Here is a 22,209-nt window from a genome sequence, read left to right as displayed (position 1 = left end):
TTAGGACGGATAAGAGTTCCCCTGAAATGCATAATGCTGTTCATAACAGCTGTGCACTATTTGGTCAGAATGGAACAGCCCTAAATCTCCATATGAACAATGATATACTCATCACACTGTTTGTTGTTTTTAGTGAATGCAATTACCTTTTATCCCAAGTTTTGCTGAAAACATAAGGGGAACTCCAACTGGAAATGCTATCAGACAATAGCCAATTAAAGATGCTAATGCTCCAATATGTGGCATCCCAATGCCTCTGAGAAGTCCAGCAACAGCATTCTGTATAAAGGAAAACATGCAAACTAGAGGAAAGTACTGTACATTGCAATCAACTTATCAGAATAGGTAAATAGGACTCATCAGAGGTCAACAAGTAAACTACGAGCTCTGGTCCACTTACAATGTTCTCCGTAGTGGCAGAATTTTTTGAGCAATCATTTAACTAGGTACTAATGATATAGGTATAGTCGTGTGTACTGGGTGTGCCCAGGCACACCTTAATGCACAGCCAGATTCATCATCAACATCACCATTTATTTATATAGCGTCACTGATTCCGCAGCGCTATACAGAGAACTCATTCACATCAGTCCCTGCTCCATTGGAGCTTACAGTCTAAATTCCCTAATGTACACACACAGAGACAGACAGACTAGGGTCAATTTTGATAGCAGCCAAATAACCTTTTAGTATGTTTTTGGAGTGTGGGAGGAAACCGGAGCACCCGGAGGAAACCCACGCAGACACAGGGAGAACATACAAACTCCACACACAAATAAGGTCATGGATGGGAATTGAACTCATGACCCCAGCGCTGTGAGGCAGCAGTGCTAACCACTAAGCCACCGTGCTGCCCACAGTATACAAAACTATACAAAAGATGTGTTGGCAAGACCAGTAACTATAAATGCTGAATTACCAATACATATATTCATTCTCTCTCTCTCCCCCTCTCTCTCTCTCCCCCTCTCTCTCTCTCCCCCTCTCTCTCTCTCCCCCTCTCTCTCTCTCCCCCTCTCTCTCCTTCCCCCTTCCCCCTTCCCCCTTCCCCCTTCCCCCCCAGATAGATGTCATTGAAGTCTGTGGAAGAATGAAACAATTGGAGAAGACTGAAGAAGCTGGTAATAGAAAATAATACTGTCTTGATAGTGTGGTCCTAGACCCAGAAACACTCAGATCAAACTCATAAAAATCCCAAGTGATTTCAACTGGTATTGATTTTTCTGGCTTATTAGTATGAAAAGCAACATGTAGTAGCTATAACATATAATAATTTACACTAACAGCAGAAAGACAGTGAAACACAAAGGCAGGGTATGACCCAAAGATTTATAGCATGTCCAGGGTCAGGCCCAGTTGGTTCCCAGGTCGTGACTAAGCGCAGTAATTGAAGAATGATTAACATAAAAGATATAATAGAAAAGGAATCATTGTCAAACACCACATTTCTCAAACACAGATGAAGCATGTGTAATTGCAATGAACGGTCACACTACGCCATAAATGCCAATGTTCATATCTTCTCCCCAAGGAAGTCATGAGACAGGGGGTTGGAGGGGGCGCGGTGACGGCGTTGCGTCACCATAGCCATGCACCACCCATAAAATGCCGAAATTCATGGCATTGAATAGCTGGGGCGGGGCTTAATGCCCACCATTCAATGCCGTGAATATCGGCAAATCCGGGAGGTTTGCCTACTATTCCGAGAGTCCGAGAGGACTCCCCGAAATTTGGGAGCCCCCCGGGACTTCCAGGAGAGTGGGCAAGTATGCATCACACATTTTTTCCTGCATAGGTCTGAAATACCAGAAAACAAGTTTGTAAACCTCAAACAAAGAACCACCATAGCAAATCACATTATGATTAAATACACCCATGTGGATTCAACATTTTCATTTTCCATTCATAAAAACACACAGATCATGGAGTGTAACTTATGCAAGAGAAAGTTTACGTGGCTTACTCTATAAATGGGGATATAACAAAGGTGTGGAATAGCAAACTAATCCATGCTGGTAAAGCAACATCTATGTTCATCCTTTAGTATGGCAATCCCTGATTTACAGAACTTATTTGGTTAGTTTGCTAAATTGGAGCAATACTGCCATCTAGTGGCTACACACAAAAATAAAAGTTGCCTACAAAAGACCTTTATCAGGTTCAAACTCATCAAAGCCAACTCCAAACTGACTTTTTAAGTCCACTGAGGGGCACTGCATATTAAGGTGGTTGCACGGCCCAATCATATATAGTTTACTGTGTACACTGACTGTACACTACAGAGAAGCACCACGGCTGCTTCTATCTATATTCAAGCAGCGCAATACCATATACACAAGATGACCGACGCAGCAGCTCCTCCCAAGTTCATTTGTGGAACTGAGGAGATATAGTCTCGGTGTGCAGACTTCATGTACAATTAAATAGCGCCCACAGACACCATTGAAGTAGGGCACTAAGTGATTAGATTGACATTAAGCAATGTCTGTTTTGCCAAGCAAGAACTCCTCAAATATAGGAATATATTTTATTCAGCAAATGTAGAGTTACCAACCCTTTAAAATAATTTTAAGAGTATGATAAACAGGGGGTAAATGTATCAAGCTGCGACTTTCCTGCGGTTTTCAAAAGTGGAGATGTTGCCTATAGCAACCAATGAGAGTCTAGTTATTTAGTACATTCTACAAAATTAAAGCTAGAATCTGATGGCATGTCAGGTGGAGGTGTTGCTATAGGCAACACCTCCACTTTTCTCGTCGGAAACTCGTAACATGATCCATTTAACCCCAGGTATTTTATTGGTACGTAATCTATGTGGTACAAATAAATATCAAACACACCTAAGGGCTCAGGAATTTGAGAAAAGGATATTAAAGATCACACAGCTGGCATATACTGTGTGTGGAATAGTAGTTTTCATTCATTATGATGTATTTTTTTTTCTGTGGCACACAAAGTTACTGCCAACCACTTGGTATTGTACAATTGAGACAAATGAAATACATGGTGGAGGAGAAAGGTTGGAAAAGGTGAAGAAGAAAAAGTGACAGTCCTATTGGGCACCCTAGATATAGACATATGGAGGACACCAGAGGTGCAATAGATCCTCCCCAAAGTCATTGGAATATACAGCAAGGCATTTAACTCAAGTCAACTTTATCTTTTGTCAAGGCCATGTCTGCCTCCCCTTACAGCCTTAGGCCTAGATCTACCACCCCAAAAACACCTATTATAGTCCACTACTAGTTATATGGGAGAACATGAAAGAGAGATAAAGGCACAGGAGACAAAGAGAAGTAATGAGGAATAAGACACTAGCAAAGAAGGGAGCACTGGGGATAGATCCCTATATGTCCAGTGGTCATGCCTTCTGTCTCACACTGTGCTGCCCATAACATGTTTGGCCAGCAGCAATGTGTTCCTGAGCAGTTTTCAGCGAAGGCAAGCTTTGTACTTTATGACATGGTGATGCAAACACCAGATTAACTACATTAGCAATAATTATTATATCATTATATTATGGTCATTGCATTTGTCTTATTTGTATGTACATGATGGGGTGTACTATGGATAAGTGATCTTTGCTTTCTTCTAGCAAGTCCCCTGTATGTTCCCAACAATCCCTGTGTTTCCTACTAACTTTTGTATTATTATCTATTATTAAACGATCAGTTTACACAGTTCTTGATATGATCCAGCACCATTTGTTGGAACTCTCTCCATCTCATATGCATGTCAGTATTAAATGTCAATGTAACATAGGCTATGATACACAGGTAGAAGCAACATTTGCTTGCTTAGCAAAAAAGTACAGAAGAATTGAAACTACAATTAAAAAGTAGAATTATGTTAAAACAAATAGGCCATACTATCATTTTCTCATTATGTGCTCCTGTTTAATCTTGTTTTCAACAAAAAACTAAACCATGCATTTTGGATAACTTGGTTCAATATAATCTTGCATAGACTTTGATAGACTCAATGCCACGGCACATACAGGCTCAATTGGCCACAGCTAGTGGCCTATCACCGTATTGAGAGATTATATATTGGGGTTTCCATTTTTATTCACTACCTGTACTTTGAACAATTATGGCTTGGTCCATTTTTATCCGACCTTGTTACATTTACTGTCTTTCTCTTGTCCTGTTCAAATCCAAAAATACAGCTTTACCTGTGATGGTAATCGTGCTTGATATACTTCACATATGTATTATTATACATTTTCATTGTTGTCACTAAGTAATGATATTAGTTGATAATTGTTTAATATAAATAGAGCCGCATATTTTAACATGCTTACTTCCAGAGTCATATTTAAATTGTGGTCATCATAGGGAAGTCACTATTGGTCTGCTCAATGGATGTTAACAGTAAAAACTAGAAGAGCTAGGGATGCAATGGGGGAGATGTTCAAAATTTAGCTGCAAATTGGCTGATATAGTTAGAAAATGAGTGGCGATCTGATGGCAAATGGTCCCTCACTATGCAGATACATTTAAAATCAGAACCGTATGTCCCTTGTTATAACTTTAGACCAAACCATAGACAAAATCATAGTTAAGCAGACAAAATAGGCTCCAAAAAAGTTCTTAAAATAGATACGTTAAAAACAGACAATAGTTATAACTAATAATTCACTAGTTGATAACAAAATAATTGTATACTTACGAATGGTGATCCAAATACATGAAATAAAGCACATATAGGCATGGAATGAGACACCAGTAATAAGATATCCCTATTAAGAAAAAGTTAAACAAATATATCAGTAGCGTTTAACAGACATCCACAGAAAACATAACAATTTACTGTAACAAAATATCAAGATATATTCCCATAATCTAGTCATGAATAAACTAATGGATACTTCTAGTCATATATAGACAGGGGCAGGGGGCATCTGCCCCCCTGGGCCGGTCACATAATGGGCTACCTTGGGCTGGGTCACCTGCATTTTTCCTTTAAAGTAGGCCGCTGAGTTGAGTCTTGACCCACCCCCCCGCCCCGGGCTAAAATTTGCCAGCCCTCCCCGGTCATAGATTAGGTTTTGTTTTACAAAAATACAGGTTGTAATGTGATTCCACGAGCAGCCCATTGCCTCATGACTTCATATGGTCAGAGAACTCATTTGTGAAATCCTTACAAATTACACTGTTTCCCATTTTCCAATGGTCATCCAAGAGCAAGTCTTAGATGGCTTGTGCCAGGTGAATGTATATATTGATTATGTGAAGGAGTTTAAAATAAAAGACCTAAAATACATTGCATACATGGCTAAAATACATGCCTCTTATTATCTGGGCCTACTGTTCTCTATGCTGCTACTACTGGCCCACACTTGCCTATTTTTCCCCTCACATCTGAGAGATCCTGGAGGGGAGGTGAAGTGTGAGTCTGGAGGGGACGGGACATCGTAAATCGTGTCATGGAGGTCCCTATCCTAGGAAATGTGCAGGATGCGGGAGAATGGTTTTACTCTTCTGGGAGACCTACCCAGAACTGGTGACATTCCAAGAGAGTGGGCAAGTATGAACTTGCCAGTTTCAAACTATTGGCTGTGTACTTGGTGCCTCTCACTCGTGACCTTCAAATTCACAGTTTTGGGTGGAATTCTGCTTTATGTATTTGTTTTTATTCATTTAAGGAAATACCTTAAAGACTGATCATTTTCACCTACTGCAATCAAATTCAGTGTAAACTAGATCTAATAGTAGCATTTGAGCCCACTACACTGATGAGGCACGACATTTCATATGTGTTATAATAATAGTGGCAAATGCAAGACATTTTATGATATTATTTTGTTGGAAGAGGACTTCGTTTTATTATATATTAAGCGCTAGCTATTCATGATTACTTCACACTTTTCTTTCTCTACATGCTAAACAGTCTTACACAGTTTACACAAGTATCACTTACTTATCATTGGTAAATATTTGACCAAGTGGATTCCTCAGACTAACCAATAAAATGAAAATTAATAATGTAGATGTAGCTGAAAGAGACATAAAAGTTATAGATATTATAATACACGTAATTTTCTGATTTATTATGTATTAATAATATCTGTATAAAAAGTGAGTTCTGACATCATTTAGAAATCAGTGAGTTCTGATGTCATCATTTCAGTGTTCATTAGGAAAATGTGTGTATTGTAAGGAATAATGCACTCCCTGCTGTAAATTATTCATGATATTAGAAGTCACCTTGGATTTATGTGACAGGATGTACAGACTTGTGCCAGATTTTCTCTGTAATATCCATATAATTTACAGTAGGGGGGGGGCATTATCCCATGTATATCAACAAAGCAATTGTAAAGTTTGTTCCTTCCATATGTTATAGTGCAGCTTGCAAACCATCTGCAATCACTAAAATCATATGTAATCTTCAAATGTTGAAGCACTTGAAACTCCTATTAAATTGAATGTTTATTGGATGATTCAGTACTGGTTGGATAGTGAGAACTTCTATTGCTCTCCATCAACCTAGTATTTCAGGAAGGAGAATCAGTATGTTGGTCAAACATAGAAATGTGTAAAACAAGTTCTGAAAAAAGAAATATTCAAGTTTTATCAATTATTCCAAATGAATGAAAACAAATATTATATGGACATGTCACACTTGCTAAAGCTTTTATATAGGTTTTATAATTGTAGTTTCAGGCTTTTCTACAGTTTCCAGCTACCAGTCTATATTATAATACTTTTCAGAGGACTTATGCTGGCTACACATGGGCCGATCTTGGTGCTCAGGATCCGTGCCAGTGTACTATTTGGCCACAGATGTCTGTCCTGCAGGCTGAACACTGGATCTCTTGTCTTCCGCACACATAGACCAATCGCCTTCTTGCTAAATTTACCAACAAGTTGATCATTCTTATTAGCTGGCATTATGCTCAGTTTGATGCAATTGCCTTGTATCTTTGTGTAATTTTAGCCTAGATGTGTATACCCTGTTTTTTATTTACACTATGGCTAATTTTGGGTAGATAACATATTGTGTTCTCTTATTTAGTCGCAAAACTAAATGTTTAGCCAGTAATACGCATGCAATCATCCAATGAGCCTACTCGTCTATGCCAGTGACGAGCATGTGGCTCTCCAAGCCTTCACCTGCAACCCCCAGTTCTTTTCTTCTTTATGCTTCATCTGTCCTTTTATCAGCTTTACTCTTCATTACACTGAATTGTCAGATTTGTTTGACATAACATGTTATATATGTTTGCATGCTGTTGTGTTATAACAGAATGGTGTCTATTTATTTGATTAAATGTATTATTTTAGCTTATTACTGAGATTGAGGGTAAAGTGCGCCCTATTGATGGTTATTTCTTACTCAACATGCTACCAAAACTCTTATACATTCTCTCATCTTGACTATTGCAGCCTCCTGCTATCTGGCATTTCGGAAACCCATATAGCTGCACTTCAGTCTTGCAGCAGCATTTAGGATGGATTGATCTTCTTTCTCACCTCTCCACATCTGCTGCACCACTTTGCAGATCCCTACACTGTCTCCCTGTGTCCTCCAGAATCAAATTCAAAATACTAACCCTTCCCTACAAAGCTCTCAACACCACCACCCCTTCATACATCACAACTCTCATAACAAAATACTCTCCCTCCCGCCCTCTTAGATCTACCTCTGACCTGCATCTTGTCTGGTCTCTGGTAACCACCTCTCACTCCTGCCTACAAGACTTCTCCCGTGCTGCTCCCCACCTATGGAACTCCTTATCACGCCCAATCAGACTTTCCCCACAGCCTTCAAATCTTTAGACACTCTTTGAAAATCCACCTCTTTTTTTAGAATTGACCATATCCCCGATAACACTATTCAGACTAATGCACCCTCACAACTGTCCCAATCTACATTCTGACCCACATTAGCTCCTCTTGTTTGAGCTGTACCCTCTTCCACTTAGAATGCAAGCTCTCTAATGAGCAAGGTCCTTCATACCCTATGTTTTTTTGTCTGCATTTATTTTGTCTGCCTTATGGATCCCTGTTTTATGTACGTACTGTTTTCCCTACTGTACGGCACTGTGGAGCCTTACAAATCTACGATAATAATCATTTTAATAGCTGGCCACATCTACGGCCCTCGAAGTATATCAGGTTAGTCTATGGCTCTAGGTTTTATTGTGTTTGTCAGTTTGTAACACAGGCTTGATAAGATTTATGTAAACTGTAAGCACCAATAATGTATGCTATCCCATAATTAAACAATAATCTACAATTAACAATAAAGGCATATTTGGTTAATAGTTTTGAGGTATTTGAGCCACTTTTCCTGTATTTCCATTGCCCACTCGACCCACATTTCCATTGCCAATGGTGTATCCTCTGGTAACTTGTTATTACTACATGCGACATTTAGCACACCTACTGCTGAACTAGCATATATTTTTTCCCCAAACCTTAGAAGCATCAACAATTTCACAGACTATATTTTATTTTAGGTTCCCTTGAGCCGAGTTATAGGGTTACATCTCTCCAAGCAGTGTCACAACAACAAGCTACGTAGAACTCCACTTTGTTTTACTGCGCATGCAGTCCAACTCTAAATCAGTTCTTTAGTATTAATGAATACTGGTAACTGCATACATATTACATATTTATAAGGCATACCCAACTTAGCATAACTCTAGGGCTTAACATATATATCCTTACCTGTTAAAATCATGCTCAACTTAGCAGATTTCTTGGCTTCATCAGTCTCTCCAGCTCCTAAAAAAATGCCTACTCTGATGCTCACGGCCATTCCAAGTGAAAATGGAATCTAAAATACGATGGGGACAAACATATTTACAGGGATATACTGGAAATCTACAGTACAATAAAAGTAAAAACCTGAATGTGACTTGTGAAATTAGAAAAGACTTCTGTACCTTCTGCACTAGAGTTATCAACTGAAACAAAATTAATTGTCCTCCAAGCTCCACTAGACTGATCAGACCTAAAGAAAGTCAAAGAGAGAGTAAAAATTGAATAGAACTTAGTGTAACGGTTATATTTGAAATTGGGACAAAGTGTAAGAATTATATTAGTAACCTGCTAGTATTATTGCTATTTGTTGAGCCCACAATTTAATGCTTATCATTAGTATGTTGGGAAATCCCAATGCTAAGAATGATCCCCAGTCTTCCAAACATTCAGTAGACCATCCTGTGGGTAAAAGAAGGAGATACTGTCATAAGAGCGCACACACATTGTACAATGATATTTTATAGAATATAAACACACTGATAACATCATCTATCATTATTTCTAAAAGTTCTAGGACCCAAGATTTCAAAAGAAAAAAAACAAAGGGGTAGATTTACTTAAACTTCTAAAAACAAAAAGTGGAGGTGTTCTCCATAGCAACCAATCAGATTCTAGCTATCAGTTTCTACAATATAATATAATGATAGGTTTGATCTGAGCCTATGGGCAACAGCTCCACTTTTCCTTTTTAGAAGATTTAGTAAATCTACACCAAGGTCTTTTCTTTGAAAGTACAAGATGTAGCCCAGTGCTACTTAGCATTTGGCAGAGCATCTCTAGGTGTGGGGGCCTGGTCTTTTATTGGGTTGTGCACATTACTTTCAATGATCATTTCACAATGAACCTTACCCAATATGTAGTTTGATATTATTAATTAGCTAGCCACAAATTTAATACATAAATGTAAGAAGACATACCTGGCCAAGACGCAGTATGCAACTTCCTCACTCGAATATAAATGAAGAGTAGGATACACTGAAAAGTAGCACCTGTACTCATGGCCAGTGCTGCACCTCTAGTAGGAAGAAAGCACAAAGGATTAAAAACATTTTTATCCTCAATCTTGTATGGATCTCATTGCTTAACTGTCCTATAAAACTATGGATCATTTAAAAAACTGGGGGAGGGGTGCGTGCCTTTGTAAATACCAGCTCTGATAGCGTTAGAGCTGGTTTCACATTTCTACAGGGGGGGGGGGGGTCGCTTTTAGTCTGGACACACTTTTTTGATTTAATTTATTTATTTTCCTCCCTGTACTGCCAGATACACTAAAAGCATATGATAAGTGTATCGTACAATTTAAGTGTAGCTCACTTAAATGTACGTAGCTCTGTATACTATGTAAGATTGCATACTTTTTATGGACCTGAAACCTTTGCTTTTGGCGAAAATTGCATCCGACTCTACATAAGGCCCCCAATGTGACGGATTCTCTAAATACAGTGGCTTCCAAAAGTAACCTATGCTCCTAAAAAATCAACAGATTTGTCTGTATTACAAATGACACTTACACAGAATGTTCGAGACAGTAATTTTCAAATTTATAATTCATTATTTGTCTGCAGATTTTTTTTTTCTTTCTAAAGTATTCAACCCCCATATGCTGTGGAACCTCCCTGTTTACACAGATGAAATATATTGCCCTAACAATTGGCTTTCAGTTAGCCCGGTGGATTCCAAACTTTTTCAGTTCAAGGCACCCTTAAGATCTCCAAAAAATTTTCAAGGCACCCCTAAGCCAAAATAATTCCCAAGTAGTCCCCCGCCTTGCTTACCACTGGCCCTGGCCGAGGCTCCCCTGTGAGATCTCCAAGGCACCCCAGGGAGCCTAGGCGCACAGTTTGGGAACCACTGAGTTAGACTCTACCTGTGAATCATTAGAAAAGATCAGCTTTTATGGATAAAAGACCAGCTAATTCAATTAACCTCGGTCATACTGTGAATATGCAGGAAAGCTGTGAAAATGAAGACCAAAAAGCATTGTAGGAAAACTAAAAATAAAGTTATAGACATGCCCAAGATGGGAAAATGCTACAGGATGATAAATATCCAAGTGTTTGGAAACAGGGGCTGGCTGGCAGACTTTAGCTTGGGGAACAAACACACAACAAATAGCGGCACATCCTTAAACGTGGTTTTTCGGTACAATATATACTTAGCAATATAAAAAGAGGCTATTTTAGTGTTGCTTAATCCAGTGATAATTTATTATTATAAATGGTAACTCTTAAATAACAAAAAAAAATTATACAACAAAAAACAAACCTCACTTTATATTGCATTTTATTTTATATGCTCCTTATCCTTACAGCACTTTTTTGTTTTTTTTAACCACATACCTGTCTAGGGGGGCTCGGGCCACTATGATGTAACATGGTTATCATTTTAGGCAAATTTTATACAATACATAGGCAATACCATGTGCACTACTGTTAGGTGCACCCAGCTCTGCCTTCAAGAACAGTACAGTGTGAAGCAGGACATACCTCCCAACTGTCCCTGCAGTCGGACCAAATCCTGACTAAGTGAGACAGTCACTCAAATCCAGTCTGCTCTCTCCTACCTGTTCTTGTCACTTTCACCACTTGTGGCTGCTGGTGTCTATCTCAGTTCCTGCTTATCTTGATGCTGGAATGTTGGATGCCATATTTGGGAAAAAAATGGGTACATGAGATTTAGAAAACTCCAACCAGCCCTGGTGTTAAATCAGTAGCACCTACATTTTATAATTAGGCCCCCCTCCAACCGCCACATTAAAATAACATTCACATTTGCTAAATAGATCTATTTCCCCCAACCAGCCCTGACATTAAAATAATAGCAAACACATTTAATAAATAGACCTATTTCCATCCAACCAGCCACAAAATTAAATTAATAGTAATCCCATTTAATATATAAACCTATTTCCCTCCCTCCAAACAGCCCCAGCAATAAATTAAATAGCAGTTAAGTTTAATAAATATAACCATTTCCCAAAACCATCCACGGCATTAAATAGTTCATATTCACATTTAATAAATAGCCCTCCTCCCCAAAATCAGACCCATATTCAATTTATAGCCCCAAACCACCCCAGCATTAAATTAAAGGTCCAGTCACCTCACCTTAAATTAATAGTCCCCACTATTAAATTAAATTGCCCCAGTATCACCCCACAAATAAAACAGCAGCCATTAAATAATTAGCCAACACCTGCACACCACCATTAAATAGCCTAACTCCCATACTATATTAAGATCCCCCTTCCCTCACATATTAACAGACTGTGCCCACACACACCCTACATTAACAGACTGTGCCTCCACACACTCCCTACATTAACAGACTGTGCCCACATACAACCTACATTAACAGACGGTGCCCACACACTCCCTACATTAACAGACTGTGCCCACACACTCCCTACATTAACAGACTGTGCCCACACACGCCCTACATTAACAGACTGTGCCCACACACACGCCCTACATTAACAGACTGTGCCCACACACACCCTACATTAACAGACTGTGCCCACACACTCACTCCATATTAACATCCCCCACAACACTTACCTTATTCCATCTGCTGCACTTCACTGTGTCACATGGGACGTGCACCGCGTGACAGGTGCTGTCCCATGTGACATCGTGGCTCTCAGTGATAGGTCACACATAGGACAGAGAGGAAGGAGGGACAGATCAGGTGGATCCATGGCCAATATAGATGGTGGCTGGTCCCGGAAGAGGGGCCTGCCACCAAGCAATAGAAACTTAGGCCGGTTACTCCACTGGCCCAAAATTTCTGACTGGCACGGAGGGTACATGCCCCCTGCACCCCGATCCAGAAGATAAATTAAATTATGTAGCTTACATGTTGATTTATGTATACATGGAATGTATTCATTTCTGGGAAGTACGATATGATCATCACTGTTATTGGGTAATCAATACTTGCCAATGCTATAATCAAAATTATAATATAACTCATATTTTTGTTTGTCTGAATCTATCTGATTATATACTACCAGGGAACTAAGGTTTGCTAAATTGCCTCTAGTACTTATATCTCAAGTACTTGCCCTAAATGTAGTATAGATTCAGGAGAAGGCACTAACCACCCAATAATACCTAGTAAATGGATGTTACATAAAGCTTAGGAGAAAGTTCAGGACAATGGTTCCAAGTACAAGGCCAAAGCAACACTGGTGTGGTTGAACAACAAACACAGGTGAAAGCTCTACAATGGACAAGTCCAGATCTCAATCTAATTGAGAATCTGTAGCACTATTTGAAAACTGTAGTCCATAATCATCATCCAACCAACTTGCACAACCTGGAGCAAATCTGCAAGGAAGAATGAGCAAAAATCACTCCTAAACAGTGTGCAAACCTGGCAGTAACTTACCCCAACTGACTTAAAGCTGTTATCGCAGCAAAAGGTGGTGCTACCATGTACTAGTCTAGGGTTTATTTCTTATGCAAGAAGCGGTTTTTAGGTTGGTTTTTTTTTAATTATGAATGAATTATGAGTTTAAAAATGTACTTTAAAAATGTACTTTAAGAGTCTACTGGTTTGCAATAAATTACTGTCTGGAACAATCTGTTTAAGTGTCATCTGTAATGCAGACAAATCTTCTGACTTTGTGGGTTGAGTACTTTTGCAAGACACTGAATATGTAGACAGTATTTTGATTGCAGTAAAAAACTGGCCTCTTTATGTGAGAGAAAAAGAGAGTTTGTAGAAAAGCTGTATGCTGCGTTCCTGGCATTTTGAATATTACTCAATGTCCACTCTATTGTCAGCGTGTGGCCATTCTCAGTGTGTTGGGCATGCGTTCAGTGCAGTCTGACCACAGTCAATTCACATTGTATGCTCAGTGAACTTAAGTTCCGATATCTGAAAGAGCCATAAATGTTTCACGGAATCCATATATAGTTTACTACAATATTAACAATTATATTAAACAATATATCAAAATAACACTTACATCACTCCAATTTGTAGAACAAAAAGCAGTAAATAGTTCATGAGGGCATTGACAATGTTTGCCATGCAGCTTATTACGATTTGAGGCCAAATGATTTCCTAGTGATTAAATATAGAAAATAAGCAACAAATAAATAAAAACATGCCTTTTTTTTTTTTTTTACAAAACTATGTTCTCTTCTTACCATTTTTAAACAGCAGAAAAAAGGAGTGGGAGAATTATCAAGAAAGTAGATAATGATTTCCTCTTACTAAGGAAGGTAAGAACTCACATCAAACCACTGACTGCAGGTACAGTTCACTAAACAGAAGTGGCCAAGTTGTTGGCAACAAGTTTTAACCCAGCAGGGACAGGTACTGTGATTTGCCAGGATGAGATCAGCGCCAGTTGTTCAGGTATAAAAAAAAAAAATGATATTGCAGAGACATAAACCCATAATGCCAGCCATATATTGCACAAGGATAATCTTTTTAAAGGCCAGCCAAATATTGCAGAAATCACACCCAGTTGCTAACTATATAACACATTTATATATCCCCCAGTTGCCATTCATAAATTAGAGATCACCCTAACCAATACATTGCACAGCGCTCTTCCCTCCAATGCCAACCATATATTGTGCAGAATCACCCCTCCCCAAAGCACACACACACACACACACACACACACACACACACACACACACACACACACTTCCAAGTGCTAGCCATCTATTACAAGGAGATCACTTTTCTTCAATTGGTGGCCATGTATTGCACAGAGATCCCCCACTTTCTGAGCATATACAAGTAGCTGTCAATGGATAATTTACCCATGTCCTGGTGAACATCCTCCCAGTATCTCCACACTGTATTCTGTTTTGGGGAGTATTTCAGGGTTCTAAATTACCCTATAAGCCCCAGTTGGCAGACAAATTATGTGGGTGCCTGAAAGCAATCCCAGTTGTCTAAAATTATCAGGGACACTCATCTCAATGACCAGAATCCCAGACACAGGTAACAACAAGTGTAGCCATCATGACTGCTGTCGCCAGTCAGTGGCCAGTGTGCAGATTCAAATTCTATGAATGAAGTCAGTATCTGTGGTATCTGTATTCTGGTACAGAGTTATTTCGAAATGGGGTCCCACTGGACTGAGGACTTATTATCCATCACCCATTTCTCACAGTTTCATGTACTTTTTAATCCTTGGCCCAGTCTAATTATATGCACCAGAGGATCAGTGTATTATGTGTATTGTTATTTCATGTTATTAAAAGGGGCAGGCTGGGCTTGAGGGCAAGTCCAGCCTGCCTGTTAAGTCTACCGTCTGACCCCCGGGCCGGTCCTATAGTGGGCTACCATGGGCTGGGTAACTGGGGTACCTGCATTTTATTTCCTTCCTATTAGGCTGCCGAATCGAGTCTTGCCCCCAGGCTAAAATTTGACAGCCCTCCCCTGGTTATTAGGTACATTTTGTCCTTGCTATTACCTGCAACATTGTATGTATTAGAAATATAAAGAATATTGCCATATTGTGTGAAAATAACAGGACAGCAGAAGTAATTTTGCTTCTGTTAAGTAAGGTAATTACCATTTGTCTCAAATGTCCATTGTTGTGAGGTATGGCTTAGATTTGGTTTGTAATCAGAACAATGTCTGAGTGACTGTTAAAATAGCTAGCTTGCAGCCCAAGTTAATTATCTAGGTCAACAGGTAATCTGAGACCTGGTAATTAGGTCAGATGATGTGCAATGTCGCCACAGTATTATACTAGCTGAAATAGCATTGGGAAATGTACTAACAAGTATCAATATAAATGTTATTGTATCAAAATGTATCTCAAAGTTAGATTGTGTAATACTCCTCATACAATATGTCAAATGTCTTAATATGTCAGCAAGTGTGAAGTGTCATGTTATTCTCTGTAATATTGTAACCCTTTGTTAAGCATATTCAGCCAAATAGCTAATTTAGTCATAGTAAGATAGTAACATAGTTGATGAGGTTGAAAAAAGACACCAGTCCATCAAGTTCAACCTAATTTGGATCTCCTGCGATCCTTCACTTATATTTGAAATTGATCCAGATAATGCAACCGCCAATCTATTTCAATCAGGAAAAATCCCTCCAGACCCAATATTGCAGTCCTATTTTTTCCCTATATCCACTACTATCCTTCATTTTAATTAATGATTGTTAAACATATCTATTGATCTGCCATCACAACCTTCCCTGGCAGTCAATTCCATATCTTCACTGCCCTTACTGTAAAGAACCCCTTCCTTTGCTAGTTGTGAAACTTGCTCTCCTCTAACCTTAAGCGGTGACCGTGTGTCCTGTGTATAGTCCCTGGAGTATAAACTTCCCATGAGAGTTCTCTGTATTGACCCTTAATGCATTTGTACATAGTAATCATATCTCCTCTTAGATGCCTCTTTTCTAAAGTAGACATGCCTAAACTGGGTAACCTTTCCTCATAACTTAATGACTCCATATCCTTTATCAATTATGTTACCCTTCTATGAACTCTTTCTAGTTCCAAAATATCTTTTTTATAGAGTGGTGCCCAAAACTGTACTGTATATTCAAGATGAGGTCTCACCAACGAATTATACAGTGGAAAATTTACACTGTCTTCCCTTGCATCTATACCCCTTTTTATGCATGCCAATACTTTATTTGCCCTTGCAGCTGCTGCTTGATATTGAGCACTATTGTTAAGTCTACCGTCTTTGAGCACTCCAAAATCTTTTTCCATTATAGATTCCCCTAAATTAATTTTATTTAATTTATAGATTACATGCTTGTTTTTTATTCCTAAATGCATAACTTTACATTTATCTATATTAAACCTCATATTCTATTTGGCTGCTCAATCCTCCAGTTTATTTAAGTCCCTCTGTAGAGAAGCTACAGAGCTACATCTTGCTCTCATTTTACTACCTTACACAGTTTAGTGTCATCTGCAAAAATGGAAACTTTACTTGCTAAACCATCACCAAGGTCATTAATAAATATATTAAAAAGGGGTGGCCCCAGCACGGAACCTTGAGGTACTCCACTTAAAACTTTTGACCAATTAGAAAATGGTTCATTTATCACAACTCTCGTTTCCCTATTCTCTAACCAGTTTTCGATCCAAGTACAAATGTTGTTTCCTAGACCCAGTTCCCTTATTTTGTAAACCAACCTCTTGTGTGGCACTGTATCAAAGGCCTTTGCAAAATCTAAGTAGACCACATCTACTGTGCTGCCCTGGTGTAAGTTCCCACTAGCTTCGTCGTAGAAAATTTATTAGATTAGTTTGACATGACCTATCCCTCACAAATCCATGCTGATTCCCACTAATAATCTTATTGCGCACCAAGTAATCCTGAAAACTATCCCTAAATATACCTTTCCAGGGGCAAGCGCAGGATTTGTAGAGGTGTTTCCATTCCATGCCCCAGTGGGCATGGCTATAATTTTAGACCGTGCTTGGTTGCTCTCCAACTCTTTCTATCACCATTATATACACGGGCAATGCTGCATGCACTACTGTTAGGTGCATGCAGCTCTCCCTTTTCGAGCAGAGCCATGTGATACGGGAAATCCCTGCAATGAGTGAACACAGTAGGCTTCCCTCCCCCAAAGCAAAATTATATTAAATCAAAAGCGCCCATGTTTAATAATTAGGCCTCCCAGCAAACAGCCTAGACAGTAAATTAATGTCATTCACCTTTAATAAAAAGATCCATTTCCCCCCAAACAACCATAACTTTAAATTAATAGTATTTACATTTAATAAATAAACCTATTTCCTCCCAAACATTAAATAATTAGCATTTACTTTTAAGAAATAGCTCTTCTTCTCCCCAAACTCAGCCACACATTCAGTTAATAGCACCCAAACCACCCCAGCATTAAATTAATAGTCTCATGATCAGGGACTAGGGTCCAGCCACCTCAAGCATTCAGTGCCCCAGACTGGGAGAGTGGGTTTCCAGGTACTAGGAACCCCCCTCCCCCCCACCTCTCGGTTTGCCTATGCTTTCAGTAGTTTCCCCACTATTGATGTCAAGCTTACAGGTCTACCGTGCCCTGGTTGTGATCTCGTCCCCTTTTTAAAAAACGGCACCATATATGCCATTCGCCAATCCCTTGGTACTGAGCCTGAGGAGATTGAATCTATGAAAATTAAGAATAGCAGTCTAGCTATTTCTGAGTTTAGCTCCATAAGAACCATTGGGTGTATGTCATCTGGACCAAGAGCTTTATTTATCTTAAAATTCTTCAGTTGCCTTTGGACTTCTTCCTTTGTCAGCCAAGTATTAATTAATGATACGGTTTAATTTCCGTTTTTATGTACTATTCCTACCATTTGTTCCTCTCTAGTAAATACTGAAGAAAAGAAAATGTTTAACACCTCTGCTTTTTCCTTAGTAGCATTTATGAATTTACCCATTTTACTATTTAAAGTTCCTATATTGTCTTTTTTAATCCTTTTGTCATTTATATACTTAAAACACTTTTTGGGGTTTGACTTACTTTCTTTTGCAACTTGTTTTTCATTTTCTAATTTAGCCAATCTAATTTCTTTTTGCATGTTTTATATGCCTTGTACCTACAGAAGGACTCTTTAGACCCTTCAGACTTGAACAATTTAAATGCACGCTTCTTGCTTTGCATTTCTTCCCTTACCTTTTTATTTAGCCACATTGGTTTAGACTTAATTCTTTTACATTTATTTCCCATAGGAATGAACTTATACATGTATGTTTCCAACAACATTTTAAAGATAGCCAACTTTTCTTCTGTATTTTTTCCTTCAAAAACGTTGTCCCAGTCTATGCACTTTATAGACTCCTTTAGCATATTAAAATTTGCTGTTCTAAAGTTTAAAGTCCTAGTTGGTCCTTCATACTGTTGGTTCTGGAAACTAATTTCAAATGAAACCATATTTTGATCACTGTTTCCCAAGTGTTCCCTTACTTGAATATTTGATATTACGCCTACATATTTGTTATTACTAGATCCAGCATAGTCCGGTTCCTAGTTGGTTCCTCTACTAATTGGGACATGTAATGGTCTTTTAGCTTGCTCAGAAACTTATTTCCCCTAGCTGTACCGCAGGTCTCAGTACTCCAATCAATGTCCGGATAATTAAAATCCCCCATAATTAAAACTTGACCAAGTTGTGTAGCCTTTTCAATTTGCTGTAGAAGTTGGGCTTCCTCAATTGTACTAATATCTGGCGGTTTATAGCATAGCCCTATCAGAAACTTCTCTGAACTTTTTACTACACTGGATATTTCCACCCACAATGCCTCTATATTATCATCAATATTGTCGTAAATAACTTCCTGAATACTTGGTTTTAACTCTGGCTTAATATAAAGACATACTCCTCCTCCCCTTTTATTTACCCTATCCTTCCTGATGAGAGTATAGCCTTCCAAGTTGACTGCCCAGTCATGTGTATCATCCCACCAGGTCTTTGTAATACCTATAATATCATCCTGCTCATTCATTGCTACTTGTTCTAACTAACACATTTTACCTGTCAGGCTTCTTACATTTGCAAGCATACACTTAAGTCTATTGCATCCCTTAGGTATTTGTTTTTGCTCTAAAAAGGGCCTCTCCTTATCGGCTATGCTTCCCTTTCCCCATTCTCAACCCCCTTGACTCTTGTTTAATTCCTCCTTACTACTCTCAATGTCTGTCCCATAAATACTTACTTGACCCTCTCCCCGAAGCCTAGTTTAAAATCTCCTCCAACCTTCAAACCATCCTCTCCCCTAGCACAGCAGCCCCCCTTCCTCATTCAGGTGCAATTCATCTCGACAAAAAAGACGGCAACTGACCGAGAAATCAGCCCAGTGCTCTAAGAATCCAAAACCCTCCTTCCTACATCAATCTTTTAGCCACGCATTAACCTCCCTAATCCCCCGCTGGCTCTCTGGACTAGTGCGTGGCACAGGTAGTATTTCCAAAAATACTACCTTGGATGTGCTTGCCTTAAGTTTGCAACCTATGTCCCTGAAATCAAACCATTCCATTGTATAATCAAGGTATCAGGCGGTATGTCTAACAGTTAAAGTGTCCACTGATAGACCCCTGCTGAAAGGGGGAGGATTGAGACATTTGACCCTACTCCCTTGTGTATACAGTCAAGAATATAAAGAAAGCTATGCTAGCTTGGAGGATCCTGGTGTACAAGACATCAGCAAAAAGGACTCTGGGCAGGCATTGCAATGCCGCTGGAAGAAACCCTACCAGGACAAGGTCTGCGTGAGCCAATATCCCACGCTGGGCAACATGGTAACTGTCTAGCTAAACGGTAGTGGTAATACTGCGGGAGGATACAATTCTGAAAGAGACTGAAGGGTATATTTACTAAACTGCAGGCTTCAAAAAGTGGAGATGTTGCTTATAGCAACCAATCAGATTACCATTTACCCTGTATCTTGTTAACATCTTATGGTGTTGTGCAGTCGTAATAAAACCTTCTTTTTTATATATTCTGGCCCGAGTGAGTTGAATCCCACTGAGGGTAACCACCATCTCAGCTAAGGGTGGTTTCCTCACAAGAGTTTACAACATAAATGTTTTGAAAAAATGTTTTGAAAAAAAAACATGTTATTGATTTATCACAGAAACATAAATGAAGGGGGGTGATATGTGGAAAATAAAAATAGGGTGTGTAGAAGGGAAATGCATGGCAAGTATAATACAATGTAATTTATTATATACTAATGTTGCTAATGACATTCAGTTGATACAAATGGGTGTGAGACCTAATGGTATTCAGTCCATGTTGTATTACAGAACTTGTTAGGACACTCATGTAATATACTTGTAATGTGTTCCAGACAATATATCTACCAGATTTCTATTAATGATTGCTATGAATGGGAAAGATCAGTATTTTTTGAAGTGGCTGCCACCAGACACTTAGCCATGCTTAATATGTGCCTAATGACCTTCTCAGTATCCTTAGGTGCATATGGGGTAGAGCTCAGAAGAAGAGTATAAAATGTGCAGGAGGGGGGATGAATGCTTGTAATAGCACAAATGAGGTTATGAATCTGTTGCCAGTACTTCACTTTCTTGGGGCAATTCTGTATTCCTTCTAGCAGCATCTGGACATGGACAGAAATAGTAGATGAGTGGGGACCTAGTACAGCCTATACAGGAGTTTGTACATCATTTCTTTGCAAATGGAGCTCTTGGCTGTTCTCTCCCTAATTTGAACCCATTTATCAGGGTCCAAGATCTCTCCTATGTCCTGCTCATCATCATCATTTATTTATATAGCGCCACTAATTCCGCAGCGCTGTACAGAGAACTCATTCACATCAGTCCCTGCACCATAGGGTAGGGAGTGGAACTGGAGCACCCTGAGGAAACCCACGCAAACACCGGGAGAACATACAAACTCCACACAATTAAGGCCATGGTTGGGAATTGAACTCATGACCCCAGTGCTGTGAGGCAGAAGTGCTAACCACTTTGCCACCCTGCTGCTCCCACTTGGATTTGTGTGGGTCCTTCGAAGTCTGACCTTGGGATAACAATAAATCTTAAAAAGTAGAAAATAGAACTTTAGAGTGTTAGATTGGTGTACATGCTGTGAACAGAGAGCAGTGTAGATATTTAAGTTGCAGGTATTGAAAAAATAGTTGGGAACTGAAAGCAATCTTGTAATTCTAGAAATTCTGGGAAAGAATGCAGAAGCACCATATCTGGCAAGAACTTTGTCAGGGCTAAGAGCGCCTCTGCTGCCTGAACATCGCCGAGATCAAGCCAAGAAGACTGCGGCTGAGCCTGGAAGTGGCGGCAGTGGGGTAGAGGTCTGGAGAAGATCCCCGAAGACCAGGGAAACAGGTTCAAGACGTCAGACCCCCATTGAAGGTAGGCTCTTGTTCCTTACTGTTTTCCTGCAATAATCTGTGACTGTGGGGACAAGGTGTAGTTAAGAGCATACACATAGCCAGGGAAGAACACACGGTAGTCTTCCCGTCCCGTAGGTCCCTGAGGTTACGCTGGTTTCCAGAGGCGGTGATTGAGTATCTAACTTGCAGTGCAGTACAGCCCATTTGAGTTCCAGGGGCGTCCCGTGGTTCTATTTGGGTGTTCCAGTCCTCAGTTCCGGCAGGTTCTCTGGCGGTTCCGGACTGGGACAGGTGTTCCGCTTGAGTGAAGACAGTCGTTTTGAGTTCCGGTAGTGACATCTGGTGGTTCTGTGCGGAAGTCGGCACTCTGGTGGTGCGCTGCTCCAGTGAGTCTCTTTCGTGCCACGTGCGACTAGTCCTTAGGATTCCGTGAGTGAACCCATAGTGAGAAGACAGTCTTCTCGGTACAACCTGGGTGAGGGTTTTCGGAACAGCCCTCCGAAGTAGGCCGTGAACACCGGCTGGTGTTACCCGTAAAGTAGAGGGAGGAGGTTTAGGCAGTACACTACACCCAGTCAAGTTGCGTTCCTGGCCAATAGTTAGTT

At 39.6% G+C, this 22,209-nt stretch overlaps 1 protein-coding gene across 1 annotated transcript in view; it reads right to left on the bottom strand.

Annotated features, from left to right (window-relative positions):
• LOC142139879 (multidrug and toxin extrusion protein 1-like) overlaps window positions 1–22,209 on the bottom strand; it is a 47,279-nt gene that overhangs the window by 5,653 nt on the left and 19,417 nt on the right. Inside the window, exons 8-15 of the mRNA XM_075197739.1 lie at window positions 13,747–13,844; window positions 9,692–9,789; window positions 9,060–9,173; window positions 8,897–8,964; window positions 8,679–8,787; window positions 5,923–5,998; window positions 4,672–4,741; window positions 147–279 (exon numbers count right to left, since the gene is read on the bottom strand). Of these exons, the coding sequence (XP_075053840.1) occupies window positions 147–279; window positions 4,672–4,741; window positions 5,923–5,998; window positions 8,679–8,787; window positions 8,897–8,964; window positions 9,060–9,173; window positions 9,692–9,789; window positions 13,747–13,844 (766 nt within the window). The remainder of the gene's footprint in view (window positions 1–146; window positions 280–4,671; window positions 4,742–5,922; window positions 5,999–8,678; window positions 8,788–8,896; window positions 8,965–9,059; window positions 9,174–9,691; window positions 9,790–13,746; window positions 13,845–22,209) is intronic.

The sequence above is a fragment of the Mixophyes fleayi genome, chromosome 2 (assembly GCF_038048845.1).
Source record: "Mixophyes fleayi isolate aMixFle1 chromosome 2, aMixFle1.hap1, whole genome shotgun sequence".
Taxonomy (NCBI): Eukaryota; Metazoa; Chordata; class Amphibia; order Anura; family Limnodynastidae; genus Mixophyes; species Mixophyes fleayi.
This window is presented reverse-complemented; position numbering and strand designations above follow the sequence as displayed.